Raw genomic sequence first — 23,011 nt, 5'->3', positions numbered from 1 at the left:
CTGGAGCCCTCAGCCATAGTGACCATAGATGCCTCCCAAATGGGGTGGGGAGGGCATTATCAGGGCAAGATGGTCCAAGGCACTTGATCTCCATTAGAGGCCAATTTGCACATCAGTGTCCTGGAGATAAGAACGGTGCTTCTTACTTTGCAGGCCTTATAGACAGCTCTTCCTCGGAGGAATGTTGCAGTTCAAACAGACAGTCAGTCGTTTGGTATATCAGCAAACAGGGTGGAACCAAGTCATATCCCCTTTGTCAAGAAGCCCTCAGAGTGTGGCAGTGGGCGATCTCTTCCAACCACTTTCTAATAGCAGTGCACATTCTGGGGAGTTCCAGTGTGATTGCAGACAAGCTGAGCAGATGCATTCTTCATCCTCATGAGTGGTCTCTCAGTCTAGTAGTGCGAAATTGATATTGTATCATTGGGGTCAACCTTGCTGCGACCTGTTTGTGTCTCCCCTAAACAAGTGCAGCAATTACTTCACCCTGGTTCCCCCTCAGGGGAAGTCACCCAGAGATGCTGTCCTCCACAGTTGGCCCCCCAGTCTCCTGTATGCCTTTCCCCCGATACCTCTAATTCCACAATTTTTACAGAAAGCACTCAGGTTGAAAGTACAGTAATCCTCATTGAACACTTTTGGCCTCAACAGATTTGGTTCCCCTTTCTTTTGCCTTATCTGATTCAACAACCTTGGATTCTGGACCCAGTACCAGAGCTTCTCTCCCATCCAGATGGTCTTGTTTACCCAGACATTTTAAACCTCAAGCTGACTGTGTGGTTCCTCCAATTCCATTAGTTGCCAGGCATCCTCATATTTTCTCTCCAGTACACCACATCCTCTTGTTGGCTTATAAACCTTTCACTCGAAAACTATACTTCAATAAGTAGAAGAGATTACCATTTGGACCCATGAAAAGCTTCCTTAGAGCATGTTTTAGATTTTTTAGTCTCTGTTCAATGCCTGATTTTCTCCTTTCGCCATCAGGTTGCAATTGGCTGCAATCTCTAACTTTTACTATGGTTTAGAAAGAGTGTTCTTTAGCCTCTCATAGAATTTGTAATTTGTTCCTAAGAGGCACACTTATATTAAACCCCCCCCGTTCAAAGATCTCACTCCTCCTTGAGACCTGAATTTAGTACTACAGGCCGTAATACATCCCCCTTTAAACCCACTGCGGAATGTGATCTGAAGTTTTTATCTTGAAAGACACTGTTTTTGCTAGCTTTACTTCCACTAGGATTATTTCAGAAATCCAGGCCTTATTGTCTGAACCTCCTAATCTGATTTTCCATAATGAATAGGGTCTCTTTACGAAAAAAAAACTTCCTTTCTACCCAAGATAGTATCCGAGGCTAACATTAATCAGACTGTTAATTTACTGGTTTCTTCCCAAATCATTCCAACAAAGGAGAATATGCCTTTCACTTACTTCACCTCCATAGGCAGTTACATTTCTACCTTCACAGAACTAAAGACATAAGACAATGAAATCAGCTGTTTATTTCTTTTTCCGGTACAAAGTTGGGTAATGCAGTCAGCAAGATTGCTCTCTCTAAGTGTTTGAAAGATTTAATTTCATTCATTTATAATAAGAATAAATTAACGTTGCCTAAGCCCGTCAAATCACATTCTGCAAAGTCTGTAGCCACTTCAGCAGTCTTCCAATCTAGAGCTTCAGTGGATATGTGCAGCAGCCACTTGGGCTTCTCTGCATACCATTATTACTCATTACAAACTGGACTTTGTCTCTAGGGGAAGGTCATCCTTTAGCTCAATGGTGCTCATGAATATCCTTGCGCGAGTCCACCCAAGATTTTAAGTAGCTGGGGACTCTGTCCCATCTGTCAAGGATAAAATGAAGATTGACAACATCAGATAAAGAAGTTATATACTCACCATAACATTCCGTCTGTCTATTTATCCCTGACTTCCCTCCCTCCATCCCCTGACCTTTAAAGATTTTTTGGGTGGAGCAGGTTATATAGCCTTGAATTATTATGATTGTTCACAGTAGATAATGCTTTTATCTGGATTACTGTCTGTGTATATGTATGGATATATATGTGTGTGTGTGTGTGTATATATATATATATATATATATATATATATATATATATATATATAGTTTGTACGTTTATACTTTCTGCAAACTCGATCTAAGGTAATTGAGAGAGAGATTCTGGGTAGAGGTGAAGCTTGAGAGTTTTTGGCTGGCGTGAGCTGTAGTAACGGCCGAATGTGTTCCGATATCTGAACCAAACCCATCTGTCAAGGATAAATGAACATAGAGACAACACAGTTTGAACATTATAGTGAGTACATACCTTCTTTTTTTCAGCAGTAGAATACTTTGGTTTCTTAGCCCCTTAGAAAATATTATGATTTGCTACCACCAGAATTTTCAGAGCACCCATTCGCCCACTGCTGTCAACACTGGAGGTTGTGTTTGTCACAGCCTGTGATTTTCCTGGCAATCAACTTACTGCCCCTTAAGAAAGCAGAAGGAATGTACAAAGTTCTTCAGTCTCATGTTTCATACAGTAAGTATAGACCTGAGTCAGCAGCTTATAGCTTTAGGAAATCCAGCTGCTGACAATCATTTTGTTAATTCTAATTCTTCTGATAAGGATGGTAAAGCTTTTGATAAATTTGGGGGAAAAAAGGTGTATACTTCTGCAACTTCGATTTTTAGAATCCTGATATGTCAGGTGCCTATTTTATAAAATTTCTCCTAATTAATTTTAAAAGTATAAGGAATGTTTTGTCTTCAGTTTCTCTATTTTTGAAGAAAAGTCCGCATTGTGTAGTTTAACTTCTATTTGTCAAGTCACGTTTGAAATTAGTTTTACTTCGATATTTATTCCAGGGTTGTTGCCACTGGTACTTTAAGGATATTTGACTAGCTGCTTTCTAAGAACCTCCCTGAAGATGTGAAAAAATAAATTTCGATGGGTAGAGATTTAGTTAAAGGGCCCCCTGCTGCAGAGGTTATCAAAAAGTGTGATGAGAGAGGTAAGCTTATTCATGAATCTCTCAGATTTTGCATTAGCCTTCTCCTGTAAATTCTCCAAGGGATTCTCTGCTCTTTATTCTAATTTTAGCAGTAAACCAAAGTCAGTCAGTCTCAGCAAAATGCTAGTAAGCAGACATTTAAAAAGCAATAGCAGGGTGGATCCAATAAGAAAGCAGGAACACATCAAACTAAAGGACTTCCAAATGAGTGAGAATGACTATATAAGGAATTTTTTGCCCCCACCACAGGCAGTCCTATATCGGTTCCAGAAAGGCTGAATCTCCATGTCTGTCTTTGGCCATAGATTGTTTCAGACAAGTGGGTTCTGAGTGTGATCCATCTAGGACAGAGATGTCAGTGAGAGTCAATTTTCTCTCTGCAGGGGGTTTCTCATCTATCAGACCAAACTCTTCTCTTTACTCCACTCTTGCATCGCATGCTGTATTGGGGGGGGGGTGTAGAAACTGTCCACCTTCCTCATTTAGTGGAAGGATTTTACTTAATGGTTTTATTGTCAAAGAATAAAAAAATTCTAAAAGCTAGTTCTGGAACAATCTTTCCTGAATCAGTTTGTGATGGTGCCCAAGTTCAAAATATTTTCACTTCACAGCCTTTTACTCCTCCTTCCTCTTTAGAGCTGTCTAGTAAGCTTGATTTAAAATATGTGTATTATCAGATTCCTCCTATTCATCTACATTTCATGCCTTTCTAAATGTTTTGTCTCTCTAGATTGCATTGTCAGTTTTCTGCCTTACCCTTTGGGGCTATCCACTGTTCCAAGTGTGTTCACAAAGTGTCTAGCTCCATTAGTCATCCTGTGTTCTACTGGGCATACACGTTTCCATATTTAGGCAATTTGTGTCTGTTTGTTGAGTCTTCTTAAAAGTGTCAGAATCTGTCATTTGGGTAAAAGTTCTCCTACACAGGCTGGGTTTCCAAGTGAATGTTCAAAAATCTCTTTTTGATCCTGTCATACAGGATTTTGTTTCTAAGGTGCCTGCTTTCCCTTCATAGAAAAAAATAGTTCCATCTCCCTCAGGCCACTAGTGACTTTTTGTATATTTCCAGTTGACACCCATAGCTCCTTATGGCATTCAGCCCTTTTTTGGGTCTGGCTTCCTTAACTAAGCACCTTATCCCCTAATAATAGGTAGTATTAGAAAGTGCAAGAAGTTAATAATGAAATGTTACTAAGATTACTACTCTAGGATGTGCTGCAGAACAGAAATGAATCACCATTTGTCACTTATTCATATTTTCCTAACTGAGTGTCCTACTTGTTATTGACAGGTATGGTATGATATACCGTGGTAGGAGACAGGAACATCCATTGTCAATATCCATTTATATCACCCTACACCTGAGATATTGCTAGTTGTTCATTAGTAATTATGAAAGTAACGAATATTTCCATATGTATTTGGTATTTCAGAAAACTAGTGCCTTACAAATTGTTGCATAATATCAGGTAAGATGTTAGATGCTGTTGAAAACTATTGTTGATATTCGCATTGCAAGTTGCACATCTTGAGAGATTTTCAGTGTTGTTTATATTGCTAGTTATGCAATTAAAGATATGTTCATGTTTCTGTAAACATGCACCCAGAGTAATTTCTGGTTGTCATGTGAAAACTTGTCTAGTTAACAAAATGTTCTAACAATATGTCTATGTTGTACAGTTTCCAAGATATGAGAATTTGTGAAAGTTTAACTAAAGTACAGTTTGGGATTATGTGCACCTATGTTGTATTTATTGAATGGCTGTGAATACACATCACTGTAAAGAACAATTCGTATTGATAACATTGCTACTTGTGCAGTTTTAATAGCTTTTACTGTTCACAAAGTGTTTATGAATCTCATGCGTTTGTAAATGTATTTTTCAGAAAATGCTGTGGAATACAGGCCATGTTGTATGCTGCTAGAGGTGTGACATTCCACACCATGTAGGTGTTAATGAGAAATACAGATCTTTTGCAGTGGTTTCACTCAGGCACACACAATACTTCAGGATTCTGGGTTTCATGGATTTCATGATTTCCATGATACCTCTTGCAAGACTCCACATGAGAAAGATACACTGGTATTTGAAATCTCTTTTGTCCCAACAGATCTGTGAACTTAATATAATGTCAGTTTTAGCCAAAAAAGAGCAAACATAATTGGCTCATTCTGAATGAAAATGAATGGCATATACTTAAGCTTATGGTGGATTGGAACTAAATTGATTGTGTTTCTAAAATGTATGTTTATTATATACCAAAGCATATTGTGAGGTATATAAAACAAAATGAAGGTAGCCTATTGTAAGAGCCACAGTGTTTTTGAAATGGTTACTCGATCTGAATTTCAAGACATGAAAGTTACAAAACTGCTTCCACCAATCATTTTTGGCATTCCAAAAATACATAGACTTTACTGACCTACTGCTGAAACCTTTTGCAGACACTGATTGTTCCAAGATGCATACAGTTGCTAAATTCATTGATTTTAAGCTCAGTGTATGAGGGTCTTGTGTATTTATTAAAAGCTTTCATGAGATTTTTTTTAGAGTTAGTTAAAAGAGATATTTACAAGGATGGTCTCTTTATTACATTAGACGTAAATGATCTTTGTATTGTTGCCCCACACAGAGGGGGGTGATTGGTTTTATGAATTTTTAGTAGATGCCTGGAAAATGTGCAAGATTAAAGTTTTTTTTTTGTGAAATGGTGCTCCTTTTTTTTGTTTAAGGGGTGCACTTATGACAGGCAAGATGAGTGGCTGTTGGAGCTGCCCATGCCCTTTTGTTTGCAAATATTGTCCTGACCCAATGGGAAAAGATGTATGGTTTTAGTACAGATTATAAAACCCTTTGGAGTTCATACACAATGTTCCTGGATAGCATGTACTTTGTGGAATAACTCAAATGAGAAATTGATTAAAGTATATTAAGTCCACAACGGGGTTTTTTTTTTTTCATTTTACTAGTGAGTCTTACTTTGACAGGTTATATTAACTGGATTTGCCTCAAACATTTTTGAAAACCTGCATATTCATATTCATGTCTGTATTTTAATAGTTACTGTCCTTTGCACCTAAAGAGAGCCCTTGTGAAGTGCCAAATGGTTCCATTAGCCAGGATGGTATCTGAACATAGAATGTTTGTTAGTGAGGTGTCTAAATTAAAGTGTAGGTTTATTGAGAGGATGCCCTTATGAATAAGTGGAAGAATTGTGCTGAAGTTTCTAGCAAAATAAGTGATGATTTTTACTTCCCTTTGTTAGGGAACAGTGAATTTGAAACCGTAAATTGTGGTAAAATTGGTAGTTCTTATGCTAGGCAATGGCCGTCACTTATAGTATAGACACTATATTAAGGAGACAATTTCCAGAAAGTGGAATATTTTTCCCAAAATGAGCAGCTCACCTTAATTTTATGGACCAACCTAGTTTATTACAAAAGGGATAAAAGTTTTAAGAATTACTTATAAAAAAGTTTAGATCTTGTAGCAGTATAAAAGACCCAAAAAGGCAGTTATATTCAGTGTGTCTTTATTTATGATGGGGACAAAATACACAATGTTATGTAGTCCAATCTCACCTACATTCTTACTCGTGGGTTAGGAGCCGAATATTGGCTCTGACTCTGCCAACTTTTATTTACTAGCTCAAAGTCTCTCACTGGCTGGGCCAAGTAGGTATCCCATGCTCCATAACCCCAGATCTCGTTTGCCGCTCGTGTAGCTAGGACGTGGTCTCGCTTGGCTGTGACTAAGTACCTTCTTTTTTCAATTTCTCTTGAGAAATTTGCTAGTTGTTCAACCAAAAAAGCTATTTTAATAGCTATTCTTCCTGTTGCTTGTTTGTAGTGTTTTTTGTTCGTGTAGTTGGTATCCCTAACTGTTCCGGTGGGCCAGGCCCATTTTACTTAGAGGACCTAGTCCTCCTTTCTGTGTGTAGTGCTCCATTTTCTTTTGTGGAAGACGTCTGTTAGTGTACTTTTGGATAAATGTGTTCAGCTTAATATTAAGTAGTGTGTTGTGAGTTAGTAAAGAACTGTTTTACTTGGAGGTTCTTTGGTTTCCTTGTGTAGTCTGATCAGTAGTTTTTCCGCCTTTACTGTTTTTCCGGCTAGGTTGTTTTCAGTTGTCTGCTTGTGTAAGATGTCTAAGGATCAGAAGGAACATAAACCTTCCGGTTTTAAAAAATGTTCCAAGTGTAGTTACAAAATGTCCATTACGGATGGGCATTCCATTTGTGTTTACTGCCTAGGAGCTATTCATTTGCAGGAGTCTTGTAGCTTCTGTCACGCCTTCAGTCCAAGGGTGCTCCAGGAGAGAAAAAATAAACTAATATTGAAGGGACTCGTAAAACCTTCATTTGAGGAGTCTTTAGAATCAACTTCTAGTTCTCAGTCCAGGTCTAAAGCTTCGAAGGCAAAGAAGAAATCTCCAGCTCCGTCTGTCTCCTCGGAGGCCCCGGAGAAAATTTCTAAACTTGACTCTACCTCCTCGGCTCCTCTGTCCTCGGGGCCGCAGGAGGTATCTGTAGTACTGGAATCGGCGTCAGCTCCTATTTTACTGGAACCCATTCGGAGCCGTTCGCCCAGTGTTAGGCATGGCTCTCCTGAGAGGAGATCCCAGTCTCCCTCCCTGTCCTCCATATCCTCCAGGCTTTCTGATTTGGATGTCGATAGGGTGGTACAGAGGCTCCTGCAGTCGCCGGTGTTGGCAAAATTATTCTCTGCTCCGACCCAGTCAGCTCTGGAGCCCATCCTGATGCTTGTGTCGATGGTTCCTCCTCCGAGCACTGAGTGATGTTCCTGCGCTGGCTCCAATACCCCTCAAGGGTTTATCGGTACTGATGTCTGCTCCGACCCAGTTGGCTCCATCCACAGGGTTCGGCACTCTGGTTTCCTCAGTCGGGTCCAAGGGGGATACTTCGGGACACCTGTCTGTTCCAAGCCTCCCTCTTGGAGCATTGGCTCGGGGGACCCCGACCCCAGTCATGGCCTCGGAGGCCGGTCGGTCCTCTGATTCGAGGGGACCCGCCTTCGAGGCCATGCAGAACGCACTGGCCAGATCGTCCGTTACATCACCCGGATCGGTCATTCCGTCCCCTTCGACCCCGGCTAGAGCCTCTGACGTCCCCCTATCCATAGATGGAGCCCAAAGGTCTAGGGATACCCCCATGAGCGGTCCACAACTTTCTGAGGGTCCCTCAGAGTCTGTGCCTGAGGAGCCCCCTAGAAAGAAGTCGTGCAAGAGGAAGCACATAGACTCCCAGGACAAGTCTCTCACTTCTGATACTGACCTCGAGGAGTCGGAGGGGTCCCCCAAGTTATCCTCTGATGACATCTCTTTCTCCGACATCCTGGAGATATTGAGACAGAGAGGCGACTGGCTGTCCAAAACCCCCTCTGAGGAGGAGTCGGTATTCCTCAAGGCCTTTGGTGCTCAACCCTTCGCCTTCTGGGTGTCTCCACCCTTCAACAAGCTCTTGGATTTAATTTGTCGAAGGGTGTGGGAGAATCCTGATTCGGTGGAACCTGTACCCCGAAGGCCCAATAAGTTTCTTTCTGCCCCCACCCCCCCGGGGAGAGAGTTTCTGTCCAAAGGAGTTTCTGTAGATGCCATGGTGGTGGCGGCCACACAACAGGAGGTAACCGAGTCTTCTTCCTCCGTCCATCCTCTTAACAAGGAGTCTAGGAGCATGGACCGGTATGGGAAGCGTACCCTCTCGTCAGCGACCTTCACCTTGTGGTCACTGAATTACCTCTGTCATTTTACTCTGCTCCAGAGAGATCTCCTCAAGGAGTTAGGAGATACTCTAGCAGGTAACATACCTGAGGCAATAGCGCACACGGTTAACGCCCAGGTGTCTACCCTCAATTCTGTTGTCAACTCGTCCATAAGGCTCATATCATATGCAGCCGAGTGGGTGAGTAGGGCAGCCAGTTCCGGGAGTAGCCCTCAGGAGGTGAGCCTGGATGCACCTGTGTCATTTCGCGGAGGCTTTCAAGTCTTACTTCACTGACGCTCCTTTTGATGGGTCCTCGCTCTTTGGGACCAAAGTGAAAGACACCCTCACCAGATGCAAGCAAGAGGGAAAGACCCTGTCTGCCGTAGGGGTCCGTTTTTCCCTTCCCTCGAGACCTTACCTCAAGGCTCAGAGGGGGGGGAGGGAAGATGTGGTTCAAGAAATCGCATAAGTTTTTCCCAGCCGGACAAGGTGAGTCCCCCTCTAGAGGCGGAGGAGGGGGAGGTTGTTCTGGAAGACGCCGCTCTAGAGGCAGAGGAGGCCCCCGCAACTCGGGAGACCATGATTCCTTTTGGGGTTCTTCCTACCATTGTTTCTGATGTGCTATTCCAGAGCCAGTCGGGGGCCGCATATCGTTGTACCCAGAAGCCTGGGAAAGCATCACCCAGGATCGAAGAGTATTACGAATAGTTTCCGGAGGTTACGCCATCCCCTTTTCATCAGACCCCCCACCAGTCAGTAGAATCCTGGACGTTCCACCCAGTCAAAGGGATCACGCAGCATTAGAGGTTTCAAAGCTGCTAGAGAAGGGAGTCATCCAACTTGTCCTCTCAGACCAAATCGGATTAGGAACTTACGCAAGACTCTTTTTGGTGCCGAAAAGAACAGGGGTCCTGAGACCCATTCTAGATCTCAGCAGATTAAACCACGATGTTCTGAAGTCCAAGTTCCGAATGGTTACCCTTCAGTCCATTTTTCTGTTGCTGGAAAAAGAAGTATGGATGTGCTCCATAGACCTCAAGGATGCTTACTATCGTATCAAAATGGACCGGGCATCCAGGAGTCACCTACGCTTCCGGCTGGGAGCCAGTCATTTTTAGTTTTGTGCCCTGCCCTTTGGTCTCACCTCAGCCCCCAGGGTGTTCACTAAGTGTTTGGTGGTGGTGACAGCTCATCTGAGACGTCAAGGATTCCAAGTGTTTCTGTACCTGGACGACTGGCTCCTCACCGCTCCCACCAGGCATCTACTCATCCGAGCCAGGGACGCTACCATTATCCTCTGTCAATGACTAGGAATAACACTGGGAAAAATCTTCCTTGCTGCCCTCACAGCGTGTCACGTTTATAGGCGCAGAGCTAGACACCATTCAAATGCGGGCCTTCTTGCCACACGACAGGATCAGAGTATTACAAAATCAGGTTCATGCTTTATTACCCCTCAGGAAAGTACAGGCGAGATGGGCTCTTCAGTTTCTGGGCACCATGGCAGCTACCATTATGTTCGTGCCTCTAGCGAGATTACACATGAGCTTCTTCAATGGCTTCTCTTTGCCCAATGGTCTCTCCAAAAACTCCCCCTTTCCCACCAGATCCTGCTCACCGACCGATGCAAACAGGATCTTGGTTGGTGGCTGTGCTCCACCAATCTGAACGAGGGGAAACAGTTTGTTCCTCTGCCACCTGTCGCCACGGTGACCACGGACGCCTCCCAGATGGGGTGGAGGGGGGCATTATCTTGGCAGGATGGTCCAAGGCACGTGTTAAGATCACGAGGTACATCTGCACATCAATGTCTTAGAGATGAGAGCGGTGTTACTGGTGTTGCGGGCACTTCAGAGCTCTCTTCATTTGGGGACGATTGCAATACACTCGGACAACATGTCCATTGTGTGGTGTCTAAACAAACAAGGAGGAACCAGATCTTACCCCATGTGCAGAGAGGCCATGCGAGTGTGACGGTAGGCAGTGTCTTCCCAACGTTTTCTAGTGGCAACGCACATTCCGGGGAAGGCCAATGTGATAGCAGACAGGCTGAGCAGAGTTATTCTGATGCCTTACGAGTGGTCCCCGAACCGTCTGGTTACAGAACAGATTTTCAGCAGGTGGGGTCAGCCTTGCTGCGATCTTTTTGCCTTTCCCCTCGATGCCAAATGCAGCAACTACTTCACCCTGATCCCCCGATAGGGGGAGTCACCGAGGGACACTCTAGTCCACGATTGGCCCTCCGGTCTGCTCTATGCTTTCCCTCCGTTTCCTCTGTTACCAAGAGTGATTCAGAAAGCCATATCCTTGAGAAGCAAGATGATTCTAATTGCCCCACACTGGCCTCGCCAGGTCTGGTTCTCCTTTCTCCATCCATTTACTGTGGACAGTCCTTGGATTCTGGACCCAGTACCAGACCTACTGACACATGTCGGGACAGTTCCATCCCTCCCTGCGGACCTTCAGGTTGACAGCCTGGCTACTCCACTTCCGTTGTTAGTCAGACTTCATCGTTTTTCACCTGAGGTGGTGCACATTTTATCCTCTTCTCATAAGTCTTTGACTAGGAAGATTTATTCCAGCAAATGGAAGAGATTCTCTATTTGGGCTCATGCCCAAGGAATTGGCCCTTACACAGCCCCATTTGCTGCTGTTTTGGATTTCTTGTCCATGCTCTTTCAGCAGGGCTCTGCGCCCGCTACCATTAAAGTCCAGCTGGCGGCTATTTCAAACTTTCATACCTCCTATGAGCCTTCCCTTACGGCTCATAAACTCTGTAAGGCCTTTCTAAAGGGCACCTTATTACTCCGGCCTCCTGTGTCAGAACCTATCATGCCCTGGGATCTAAACTTTGTTTTGCAAGCCCTTACTTCTCCATCTTTCGAGCCGGCTGCCACCTGTGAATTAAAGTTTTTGTCCTGGAAGACAGCCTTTCTAATAGCCATCACATCAGCCAGACGGGTGTCAGAGATTCAAGCTCTCTCCATCAAACCCCCGTATTTAATTTTTCATAAGGACAGAGTTTCTCTTGGACCTAATCCGTCCTTCCTTCCCAAGGTAAGATCTACTGTGAATCTCAATCAGTCTATTGAGCTGCCAGTGTTCTTCCCTCAGTTCTCAAACAAGGCAGAGTTTAGATTTCATCAACTGGATGTGCACAGACAATTATGATTCTGTCTACACAGGACCAAACACCTATGAAAATCTGACCAATTGTTTGTTTCCTTTTCAGAAAATAGAGTGGGTTCCTCTATTTCCAAGGTTACCATTTCCAGATGGATTTCGAATTGTATTTCCTTTATTTATTCTTCATCAGGAAAAAATCTACAGTTCCCTGTCGAGGCTCACTGTACTAGGGCTGTTTCTGCGTCTCTGGTGTACCATGCCAGACTATCTTTGGATGATATTTGTGCTGCAGCCATGTGGGCTTCCCCGCATACCTTTATTATTCATTACAAACTGGACATGGCTTTTAGGGGTCGGGCTTCCTTTGGTTCCACAGTCCTCAGGAGTATCTTCCTTTGAGCCTCCCAGGATAGAGGTGCTGGGGACGCTGTCCCGCGAGTAAGAATGTAGGCGAGATTGAACTACATAACATCAAGAAGTTATGTACTCACCATAACGTTCGATGTATGTAGTCCATCTCGCCTCACATTCTTACATACCCTCCGACCTGCCCCCTTCCTGGAGGATCTGGAGGTTGGGATTGCTGCTAGAATACCCTGCAGTGGTAGTTTGCTTTTTCTTCTTCCCCTTGATAGTGTTCTACCTTATTGGATTGTTGTTATGCATGAGGTGTGATTGTTGGATTTGCAGCAAACTAGATCTGGGGTTATGGAGCAATGCAGCATGGGATACCTGCTTGGCCCAGCCAATGAGAGACTTCGAGCTAGTAAATAAAAGTTGGCCGAGTCAGAGCCGATATTCGGCTCCGAACCCACGAGTAAGAATGTGAGGCGAGATGGACTACATACATCGAGCGTTATACTGAGTACATAACTTCTTGTTCAGCAATATGGTACCTTGGATAGCAAAGGGTATTTAAATTGTAATTCTATGGGGGTCGTTTACATTGCACTTTGTCAAAGTTGTCTGTCTTTTTATACGGGCAAAACAGAGAAATTTGTGGGAGAAGTTATGAAGATGTGCATGACCTGAAAGAGTGACAAGTTCAAAATCAGTTTTTAAATATGTGAATGGATGCCCAGGACACACATTTTCATTTAATGTTAGAAACAATTGGGTAGGAATTCATTGAATTGTGATTTTGTTGGGATGTTTATGGTGATCTTTTTTATGATTTCAAGACAGCTGTGCTTTATTTACATGTTTGAGTTAGTGAGAGCTGCAAATATTTTCTCACTTTAGAGTATGCTGCTTCATTATGCCCCACCCCCAACATGTGTACATTATGAACAATCCCTAGACTTGTAGACATCTTCCTGAATATAGTTTTCTGCATGTACACTTTTTTTTTCCAAATTATAATTTGAAATAGTATTTACCTAATGCTCTACCTTTTGACATTTCTTAATCTTAGATTAGCTTTGTTTACTTGTTTTGCTCAAAACTCTCCATCTTTATGAAATGATCATGTACTGTGACTACTAGATAAACAACATTCTCTCCCCTGCCCTTTGATCTGAAGTCATTCTGAGCTATTTCCAGGTCAGGTAGATTACTTTAAAGTAGTTTAAGAGCCTGATCAGTGTCTCATTGCTGTATATAAATATTTGCCATTGCTCTTTTAAGAACTTTGCAGGTTTTATAGCACCTTCGTGCCAGCAGCTTTGGTGAGGTTTCCAGTCTAATAGAGAATGTGTATTTCTGAAAATAAAGTTAAGTACTGTCTGGACTTGTAAACTTTCAGTAAATTCTCGCCTTTTTGTTATTCTAAAAGTCGCAGCTTAATATTTAATACCTGCTACTTTACAAAGTAAATGAATGTAAAGAATTAGTTTTCTTTAAAACCCACCTGTTGCACAGCACTCCACTAAATGTCTAAATAGTTTGCATGTGAAGAAAATCACTTCCTATAGTTATCCAGAGCTTTGGAGTTATATTCATGTCCCTCAATTCCATTTGCTTAATTTTCTTTATGTAGTCAATCTTCAGTTCCTCTGCACCTCTTTCAGTCCCTCTTTTCTGTTTTACAGACAGTGCTACTTCTTTTCTTCCATACTCCCCATGATCAGTGGAAAGGTCTCAGCTTGTCATTTGGTGCTCAGTAACCACCTTCAGAGTATTGGTCTCTACCTGCCCTTGTAGCTGTTTATCTGCAGAAACTTTTTCTGAAACAGACTGTTTCAGCTGAGACAAGGCTTCCCTTGTTGAAAGCAGTTTGAACTGTTCAGGATACATCATATGGATTCTCCAGTTTTGGCAGGGGCAGACTTTGATAGCGGTGGTGTGGGGGAGCGGTCTTTTTGTTCTGCTTTCATTTATTATTCACAGTTCACAGTATGCCCTGCTTTCCTTTTTTCTTTCCCTAGGTTCCACTTTGCTGCCAGAAGTTTGTTACTGCATGAGTCTTAAATTTTATTAATATTGAATGTGTAGTTTTGACCCATATGTGCTGAGAACTTAATAGTCTCTGTGGACCCTTTCTTGTTCTTACTTCAGTTAGAGTAATAAGTCATAAAAACAGTAGGCGTAATAGCTGACAGACTATGGAAAACTGCAAAAAAAGGTTACCAGAAAAAAGGTGCACCTACTTGTGATACATCCAGATTTCAGTTGACTGTAGTTTTACAGCTTTTACTGTTTCTTTACTGAGGTGGAAGAGGGCGATTCTGCGGGGCTGCAGATGCTTGGTTGAAGTCTTAGACCATTATTGAGCAGGACAGCATAGTTACACAGATGACTTCACTAGAGCAGTCCTATACTCTGTGCAGTCTTAGGTTTTCAACCTATAACCTGTTCTTTAAACATCTGCTTTGAGAATAGCTCTGAAGTACACTAAAATATGTCTGATAGTGTATGAAGAAGACTGCTATGTAGAGTCTTACCTTAACTCTAGATTGAGTGCATGTCAGTTCTCATCACTGGCTTCCTCCTTTCCCCACTGATAGGGAGGAAAGTGGTGTCGCACAATTTAATTTCCTTGGTCTTCTTCAGGGTTTTATCCTTTTGGGAGAGAATTGAGGGCGGTCTGAGCTGTAGCCTCTTTGGCATTTCATATTGCTGATGGTTGCAGGCCACAGAGAGATGGCTACCCTGTTTAAACTGCTGTGCTTTTGAGTTAGTGGGGCTCCTCCTACGGTAGAATGCTTTAAGTTAAAAATGTGATAGCTGATACACACTCAGTCAGACTTGTAGTTGATGAAAGGGTAAGGCTAGCCATAAGCCAACAGTGTGTACTTTTTGGAATTAAGTGTTATAGGTTTGCACGAATTTAAAATTGTATATTTACATTCCTTTCACTTTACCAAGCTACATCTGATTTTTTTAATGTCCAGTAACATGCATTAATGTGGCAGGTTTGTGGTACACTTTGGGAGGGGGTGTTGTATCCTGGATGCTGGTATACACTTAAAGAAATCATGCCCATATGTAATTGTATGTCTAATGGCATTTCATTTGCTTTTAAGCTTATTCCCACAGGTATGTATTGTTGTGTGTCAACACCCCATTGCTGCCTCCATGTCCACCCTACAGTGTCACACCAGTTTTTACAGGGGTTTAGCCACCACGTCTTTGATCACCACACCAGAGTTCTCATCGTCAGTGAAGTGTTTTTTGTTTTCTAGCCCCAGTACACTGGCTAACACAAGTGTAGTACTAGTAACATTATAAATATAGCCTTAGGTTTTAAATATGTTATGGCATTGTTTGTTTGGTAGAATAAAGCAGTGCTACTCTTCAGATCATGCTGTCGTTTGATAAATAATTTCCAACCATAAGTTCTGATATTTTTGAACAATCTGGCAAGTTATACATTTCTTAAAAAAATTTACATTTTTAATGAAAATTTACTAAGGTGGATCAGTGTTTTGTGGCTGTCTTTATAATTTACAGCAGGATGCAGGACCTTCAAAATATCCCAGTGTTACATTATCACAGCATACAGTGTTGTCTGTAATGCAAATGCATCATGTTGCTGTTTAACTGCAATTCTTAGATGAAATTGAAATAAAGTACCATAATCTGAAACTAATTTTTCACCATTTAGGAATAAGCTGGTAGAATATCTGACAGACTGGGTTATGGGAACATCCAATCAGGCTGCAGATGAAGATGTGAAGTGCTTGACAAGGTAACAACATAATTTAACATGAATTTGTAGTGCTTCATGGGAAATTGCTTACTTGCTTTTGTCACTGGCAGTAGAGCATTTGCAGCTTTTTTTGTTTGATCTTTTTCATTATTTTGTGCCTAACCTGTAATCACACACTTCATGCACATATTTGTATGCAAGTAAGTAGGAGTGTGGGTGGGGTGTGTCAAGGTGTGCACTTGTATGTTATTTGAGGGCATGTCAGCTGCTGTCTTACTGCATTATGTTATATGAGGACATGTCAGCTGCTGTCTTACTGCATTATGTTATATGAGGACATGTCAGCTGCTGTCTTACTGCATTATAAAGCCATCTGTATGTGATGTCAGTAACATATAAAAAAATGTGTGCTTCCACTTGAAGAGAAGCTGACTGTCACCGTGTACTACCTTGTTTGTTTGAATGTAAATTGCATTTTGAGGAGTATCAATAAGAATTTTTATGTAAAACCATGGTTGATAGTAAGGAACCAGTGAGGTTTCCTGATCTCCGTAGTGTAGAGAGAGAGAGCCCTGATTATGACCAGGATAATCCGTGTTCAGTTAGCAGCTCAGGGGTTATAAAGACATCAGGAGTGAGGAATGAGTGGCTAGTGCTGGATCTGATGTGTTATCTGTCTGCCTCAACTGATGTGGGTATATTATATCGGAAGCCAGCAAACCAACTTTAGCTCCAAGGCTGGAGCTACTCCACTCTTCCAATATACACTACTATTGTTACTGCCCCCTGATCTTGTTTGCTGCACTAAATTATACTTTTCCTTAAAGATTCAACTCATTTCTACCATAGAAGTGGATTTTCAATCTTTTTTGGACAGCTTTTGAGAATCTTTTTAAAGTTTGTTAGCTTTTGCAGTCCTTATAACTTAACTATTTGCTTTTTCTTCCCTTGTTCCATGTAGGGAATTTTGTTGTTGAGATAGCTTTTTGAAGCTTAGCAACTAATATTTTAGGTTTTTGTCAGGTTGTTGTTTAGGCTTTGCACCTTATGTGGGTTCTGTGGTTTTTTTTTTTTTTTTTTTTTTCCAAGTGTTTGTTTAGTATTAGGCCATTGGGTGTATCTGTGGAAAGTTTTCCACTTTTTTTCTTGTATTTGTAATGCACTGTCGATAAGGCCTTAGGCTTAAAACGTATGTGACCAGCAGCAATAAAATCCCACATAAGGATTTACATAAAAAATGTGTTGGTTTGGCCACTGCCCATCTAGATGAGTCCTGTGAAATGTGTTCTTTCTTTGGGACATGAGCTTTATCAGATTATTACTCGAAGCTTGTTTTGAACTGTCTCCTCCTTGCCCAAGTGGAGGGCTTTGCACCGTGTGTCTGTGGGTCTCCTCCTTTGAAGAAAACCTGTGATGAGCCAAAGAAGGACAGACCTAGAGCGAAAGATAGGAAGATAAGGACAGGGATCCCTTTTGGAAGTATCCAAAGAGTGTTAAAAAAGGTTTGAAGACCTTTCTGCCTTATAAGGTCCTGCTCCAAAGGCCCCACAACCTCGGAGTTAGCATCTACCCTATAGGCTCCAGGGGTCAGGTCAAGTTTGAATCTGATCTCAGACTGCTCAGTGTTTACCAGATCTGTTGTTCTCCCAGGATCTGATCACCAACTCTCCCCCCAGATAGACATAGGCACTGCCCATGGCAGTGTCTTCATCTAGGTCAATATTGTCTACTGGGAGACTTTTTGAAGGCTCAGATACAGTTGGTGGTTCTTCCCACTCCCCTGCTGCAGGGCTGTCAAAAATCTCTGTCTACTCTCATTGTTGTTTCTCCTCCTCCAGTCTGCTTGTCCTTTTCAGCAACTTTGGATTAGTGTTTCCTGCATGATTAACCCCCACCACCACCACCACCACCACCACCACCAGAGCCAACAACCTGGGTGATATCAGCTTCGACAGTTTCTCTGACTCACTTGTCTCCAACCACTTTGGATCTGAGTGGCGTCTGGAGCCAAGAGATCAGCCTCGGTGACTCCAAGACCAGTGTTGATTCCCAGGTTTTCAGAGCCTTCCCAACCCCTCAGGGTCTCTGCACCTGGGCTGCGGCTCCCCACCTCTGGATCTGAGTGCAGTGGCATCCTCAGGAGGATTTTGTCGAGGTCTTTGGACCCAAGAAGATCCTTCTTTGCAGCCTGTTTCAGCCTTGGTATTTGAGGCATTTTGAGAAGATCCTGTTTTGCTCGACAGAGGGTGTATGCAACCTGTGCATTCTCTAATCCAGCCCTAACCTTTGTGGTTTCTGGTTCTTCTGTCTGTGTTTCATCATGTAACTTTGTGGCAGCTGGCATCAACCAGCTTTGAGCTAGCACAGGTAGTGGCATCTCCTGTCGCTTCTGACTCTCCCTCATTTCCTCCCTTCATGGACGAGCATAGGAAGGACAAATGTAAAATAATGCATTTGGAATTCCCCCAGGAATTCTTAACCAAAGACACCAACCTCGAAGTGTAAGACTCCCTCAAATATCCCCTGGAAGATTTCTCCTTTAGAGAACTCCTGAAATTTCTCAGACAGAGGAAAGGTTGGTCCACCGATGTCCCTTCCCTGGCGCAGTCTGTGTTTCTCGAAGCCTTTGGTGCAGGCTCATGTACATCATTGGTGATGCCCTCATTGAATGGTTTAACTGAGTATCCCAGTGGGCTTTGGGGGAACAGGATGTGGTAGGACTCATCCCTCATAAGCCGGTTAAAATTTTAGTGTCCTTGATGGGTAGATCACCTTGGAGTAAGGGGCCTGCAGTGGATAAAATTGTGGTGGTGGCAGCCACCAAAAAGTACTCTCAGAGGAGAGTGCCTCTTTTCACTCCCCTAATAGAGAGTCTATGACTTTAGATAGATTTGGGAAGTGTGTCTGTGCTTCAGCAACTTTTGCCTTGTGAGCACAGAGCTGCATGGGTCACTTGACTAGACTGCAGACTGATTTGATAAAGGAGTTGCCAAAATAGTCATCTTCCGAGAGACAGAAGTGGACCACAGAAATGACCTTCAAAGTCCTTTCATTTAGTGTTACTAAAATGTTGCCTGACTGCCCTTCCCTGGAGGCTTTCTGGAGGAAGGGTTGTGCTTAACTCTCCACCTCCAAGCCTGGGAGGCCATCTCCCCTGATTCTTGGGGTTTTGAGAGTAATAACCAAAATCTGTTCATTCTCTTCCACATCCTGTCCAAACAGGACCATTCCAGACATTTCACCATAAGAAAGAAGGGCAGCAGCGTAGGAAATATTAAAGCTGCTACAAAAGCTAGTAAACCAGAAGGTCCCACCAGACAAGAGAGGATCCTGCGTCTACTCAAGGTTATTTTAGTGCCAAAATAAAAAAAAAGAATGGGGACCTGAGGCCAGTCTCGGACCTAAGCCAGTTGAATCTTTTTGTCAAACAGACGTCATTATGAATGGCAGTGGCACAGGTCCATATTGCATCTTCAGAGGAATGAAGTCTGGATTTGCTCAGTAGACCTACAAGATGCCTAGGCAGTCCATGGGGCATCTATGCCTGCAGCTGGGAGCCAGTCATTTCCAGTTCAAAGCACTGCACTTTGGCCTCACCACAACCCCACCCTCCAGCTATTCACCAAATTCTTGGCAGTGGTAGCAGCTTGCCTGACTTTGATTACAGGAGTTCCAGGTGTTCCCATACGTTTGCAATTGACTCACTTTGGCCAGCACAAGGGATTCACTGATTCATGTATGAGACTCCTTACTTTGCCTGTACTTACTCTTGGGTATTATAGTAAAATCTGAAAAGTTCAAACTGGTACCATTTCAAACCTTAGAGCTCATAGGTTGCCACATAGACACCACCACACAGACAACCACACTTCCACTGCCCAGACTATCTGTGCTACATCTTCAAGCTGGACATGTCTTACACTGTCAGAACCCTCCAGCTTATCTGATACTCTGTCTTTTAGGTTCCATGACTGCTGACATCACTCTAGTCCCACAGGCAGGGTTCTATGAGGTTACTCCAGTGCACTATCCCTGTACAGTGATTCATGATGCTCCACCCATCAGGCTCACCAAAATCTGCAGACTACATATCTCATGTTGGCTGACTTCCCTGCTAACCATCTTTGGGTGTCCCTTTGTGATTCCTCCACCAAGAGCCACAGTGCCTATGAACCTGTCCCCTCTTGGGTTGTAGGGCATTTTCAAGTGAGGGCTGCCCAAGGTACCTGGTCCCAGACCAAGGCTATCCCCACACCAGTGTCCTGGAGATGCGGGCAGTCCACCTTACATTGCAGTCCTTTCAGGACAGTTTCCCTATGGGTGTGATAGAGGTACAGCTAGATCACATCTGTGGTCTTTTACATCAACAAGCAAGGCAGTACCCGGTTTACCCTTTGTAGAGAGGTCATGAGGGTGTGGCAGTGGACACCATCCTTCCAGCATTTCCTTCTGGCAAGTCCAATATCCTAGTGGACAAACTGAGCAGGTTGATTTTTCTGCCACATGACTGGTGTCTCCATCCATCGGTGATGACCAAGATCTTTAGCTTGGGCCAGCCCTGCTGTGATCTGTTTGCAACCCCAACCTATACTTTTTCACCATAATCCCTCAGGAGGGGTAATCACCAAGAAGCACTTTAGTCCATACCTGGCCCCCGGGGTCTTGTATACTTACCCCTTGACTACTCTCCCATAGTCAGTTTTTTTTAGAAGGCGACCTTATGCAAAGCAAAAGTGGTGTCCTTGCCCCCTTTTAGCCTCAACAGGGTCATTTCTCCTTTTATCTTCAGCTAGTGTACCCACCACGGTTCTAGGTCCACTTCATGTTCTGATCTCACCCCTCTGGAAAGCCTCACCTGGACATCAAATGCTTGTCTGACGGTTTGGCTTCTCCACTTTCATTGATGTTCAGAAATCCAAATCTGTCTTCTGGAGTTGTGCAGATTCTCACGTCCTTCTGAAAACCCACCACTAGGAAGTCCCATAAAAGTGGAAGAGTTTCACTATTTGGGCTAGGTCAAAGGGATGTGATCCCTTCATTGCACCTTTATTGCCAGTACTGGATTTCTAGGTAGGTCTGTTAATTCGGGGGCTAGTTATTCAATGATTGAAGTGCAATTATCTGCCATTTCTAACTTACATGTGGGAGAGCAGCATGCTTTCATTGTTTTCCTGAGAGAACTGTAAAGCATCCTTTCTCTTGTGACTCTGTTGACTGATCCCTTGCCCCCTTGGTATATCAGTGTCTTGTTAGAGTCTTACCAAAGCATTGAGTGAGCCTGCAGCTTTGTCAGATTTGATATTTGTTTCTGGAATAACTTTGTTTTTGGTGGTTATTATGTCAGCCAGGAGGATTTCAGAGTTGTAGACCTTATAATGCAAACTTCCATTTTTAATTTTTCATAGTTTCCATCAGGAATAATCATTCTCGGTGTCTTCTGAGACCAACTTAAACCACTCTGTACACCTTATGGGTTTTTTTCCAAGCTTTTCAAACAAATATGATTATCTGTGCCACTCCTTAAATTTCCACTATCAGCTTTGGTTTTATTTGCACTGTACAGATGACCTTAAGAGGAGGAGCGACTTTTTGATTGTATTACCTTTCTTTAGAGGGTAGGAGGTTATCATTGCCCTCTAAACTGAACTGTTGCTGCCTTCTTTACCTGCATTCCCATTGATGATATTTGTGCAGCAGCTACATAGTTCATATAGTTGTCTCATTATAGGCTTGACATGCAGTCCAGGTTCAGAGATACCTTTTAGTTCTACCATTCTCTAGGATATACTTGGTGTCCCATTGGTTGAGGCAGATGGAAAAAATAACATTGGATACAAATGTTATGGATTTATCATAGTGATAAATCTGTGTTGTCTTCTGTCCATCTGAAAATCACCCCCCTCCGTTCCCCCATCCAAACTGTCACTCTTGTGTGGCTCTTACTTGACCTTCCTGGAGCCTTTCTCGTTTGTGTAGTTACAATACTATGTAAAGTAGGTGGTATTTCCTCTCTTCATAGTTGGTAGTCTGTTATTTAAGGGCAATCTCAATCTGTGAGCAGTAAGACTTGCATGCATTTTGGGAGTGGGGAGAAGCTTGAGCCTTGGATCTGAAGTTTGTTTGCCAGCCTAGGATCCAATGTACTTCATTGGTTGTGATAGACCCATGTTGTAGTCTGTATGTCATTATACATAACTTTTGTTTCACTTACCCTTGGAATAGGGAGTGGTGGGACAGTTTGCTTACATGCTTCTGGAGGCATGTAGGTGACAAAGCTGCATCTATTAACAAGGGATATGAGCTTTGCTTTATTGCCCTCATCAGCATGCAGGTAGAAACACTCATACACACTGGGTGGTCATATTAGGGCTCAAGTTTGATGCTGGTCTCCACATTTGCAACTAGCGGCAGGGATAGGACTATAATAGAAATGCCATAATTACTTGCATTATTTGATGTGAGCAGGTGCACAAAACACTTGCTTTTTTCTTTCTTTAATTTTCTGTAATATGATAATATTTTTCTTTCATTTGGTAGAAATGGATTTTTTTCCATTGTAATGCAGATGTTCATCGTGTTACCCTACTGCAGTCATCACACTTGGGTTATCCTGTCGTCAGGCAGTCCCGCAGTCGGCCCGAATTCCAAAGTCTTGGTCCGGCGTCAGTTGCTGTCGCTTCTTCCCTGACGTCAGTGCGCCAGGGGTATATAAGAGGCATCCAATGCCATTTTCTCCAGTCTTTCTTGCCATGCAGTGCCCGAAGCAGAAGCAGTTCGCAAGTGCCCGTCGGCCGACACCTGAGATTTTCTAATCGAATTTCAGTCCAAAGTCTTCAAAGCTAAGTACCCCGTTGGGGAACCTTTTCTCGCCTCAGTCCGATGTCAAAAAAAGTTAACAATTGCATTTCTTGTGGGAAGCAAATACCTCATAAGGACTTTCATTCTTATTGTATCCCTTGCCTAGGCCCAGACCACAACGTCACTGGTTGTCGGTTTTGTGCTAGGTTCAATAAGCGAACTATAAAGCGACTCTTTGAATTCGCACGACACTACTTC

At 43.0% G+C, this 23,011-nt stretch overlaps 1 protein-coding gene across 1 annotated transcript in view; it reads left to right on the top strand.

Annotated features, from left to right (window-relative positions):
• The window catches only part of NF1 (neurofibromin 1), a 5,218,972-nt gene that overhangs the window by 2,237,125 nt on the left and 2,958,836 nt on the right, over positions 1–23,011 (top strand). The window contains exon 23 of the mRNA XM_044054637.1: positions 15,911–15,994. Coding sequence (XP_043910572.1) covers positions 15,911–15,994 — 84 coding nt within the window. The remainder of the gene's footprint in view (positions 1–15,910; positions 15,995–23,011) is intronic.

The sequence above is a fragment of the Protopterus annectens genome, chromosome 13.part0 (assembly GCF_019279795.1).
Source record: "Protopterus annectens isolate FY-2018-M chromosome 13.part0, PAN1.0, whole genome shotgun sequence".
Classification (NCBI taxonomy): domain Eukaryota; kingdom Metazoa; phylum Chordata; order Ceratodontiformes; family Protopteridae; genus Protopterus; species Protopterus annectens.
The sequence above is the reverse complement of the archived record's forward strand: the minus strand, read 5'-3'. Positions and strand labels throughout refer to the sequence as shown.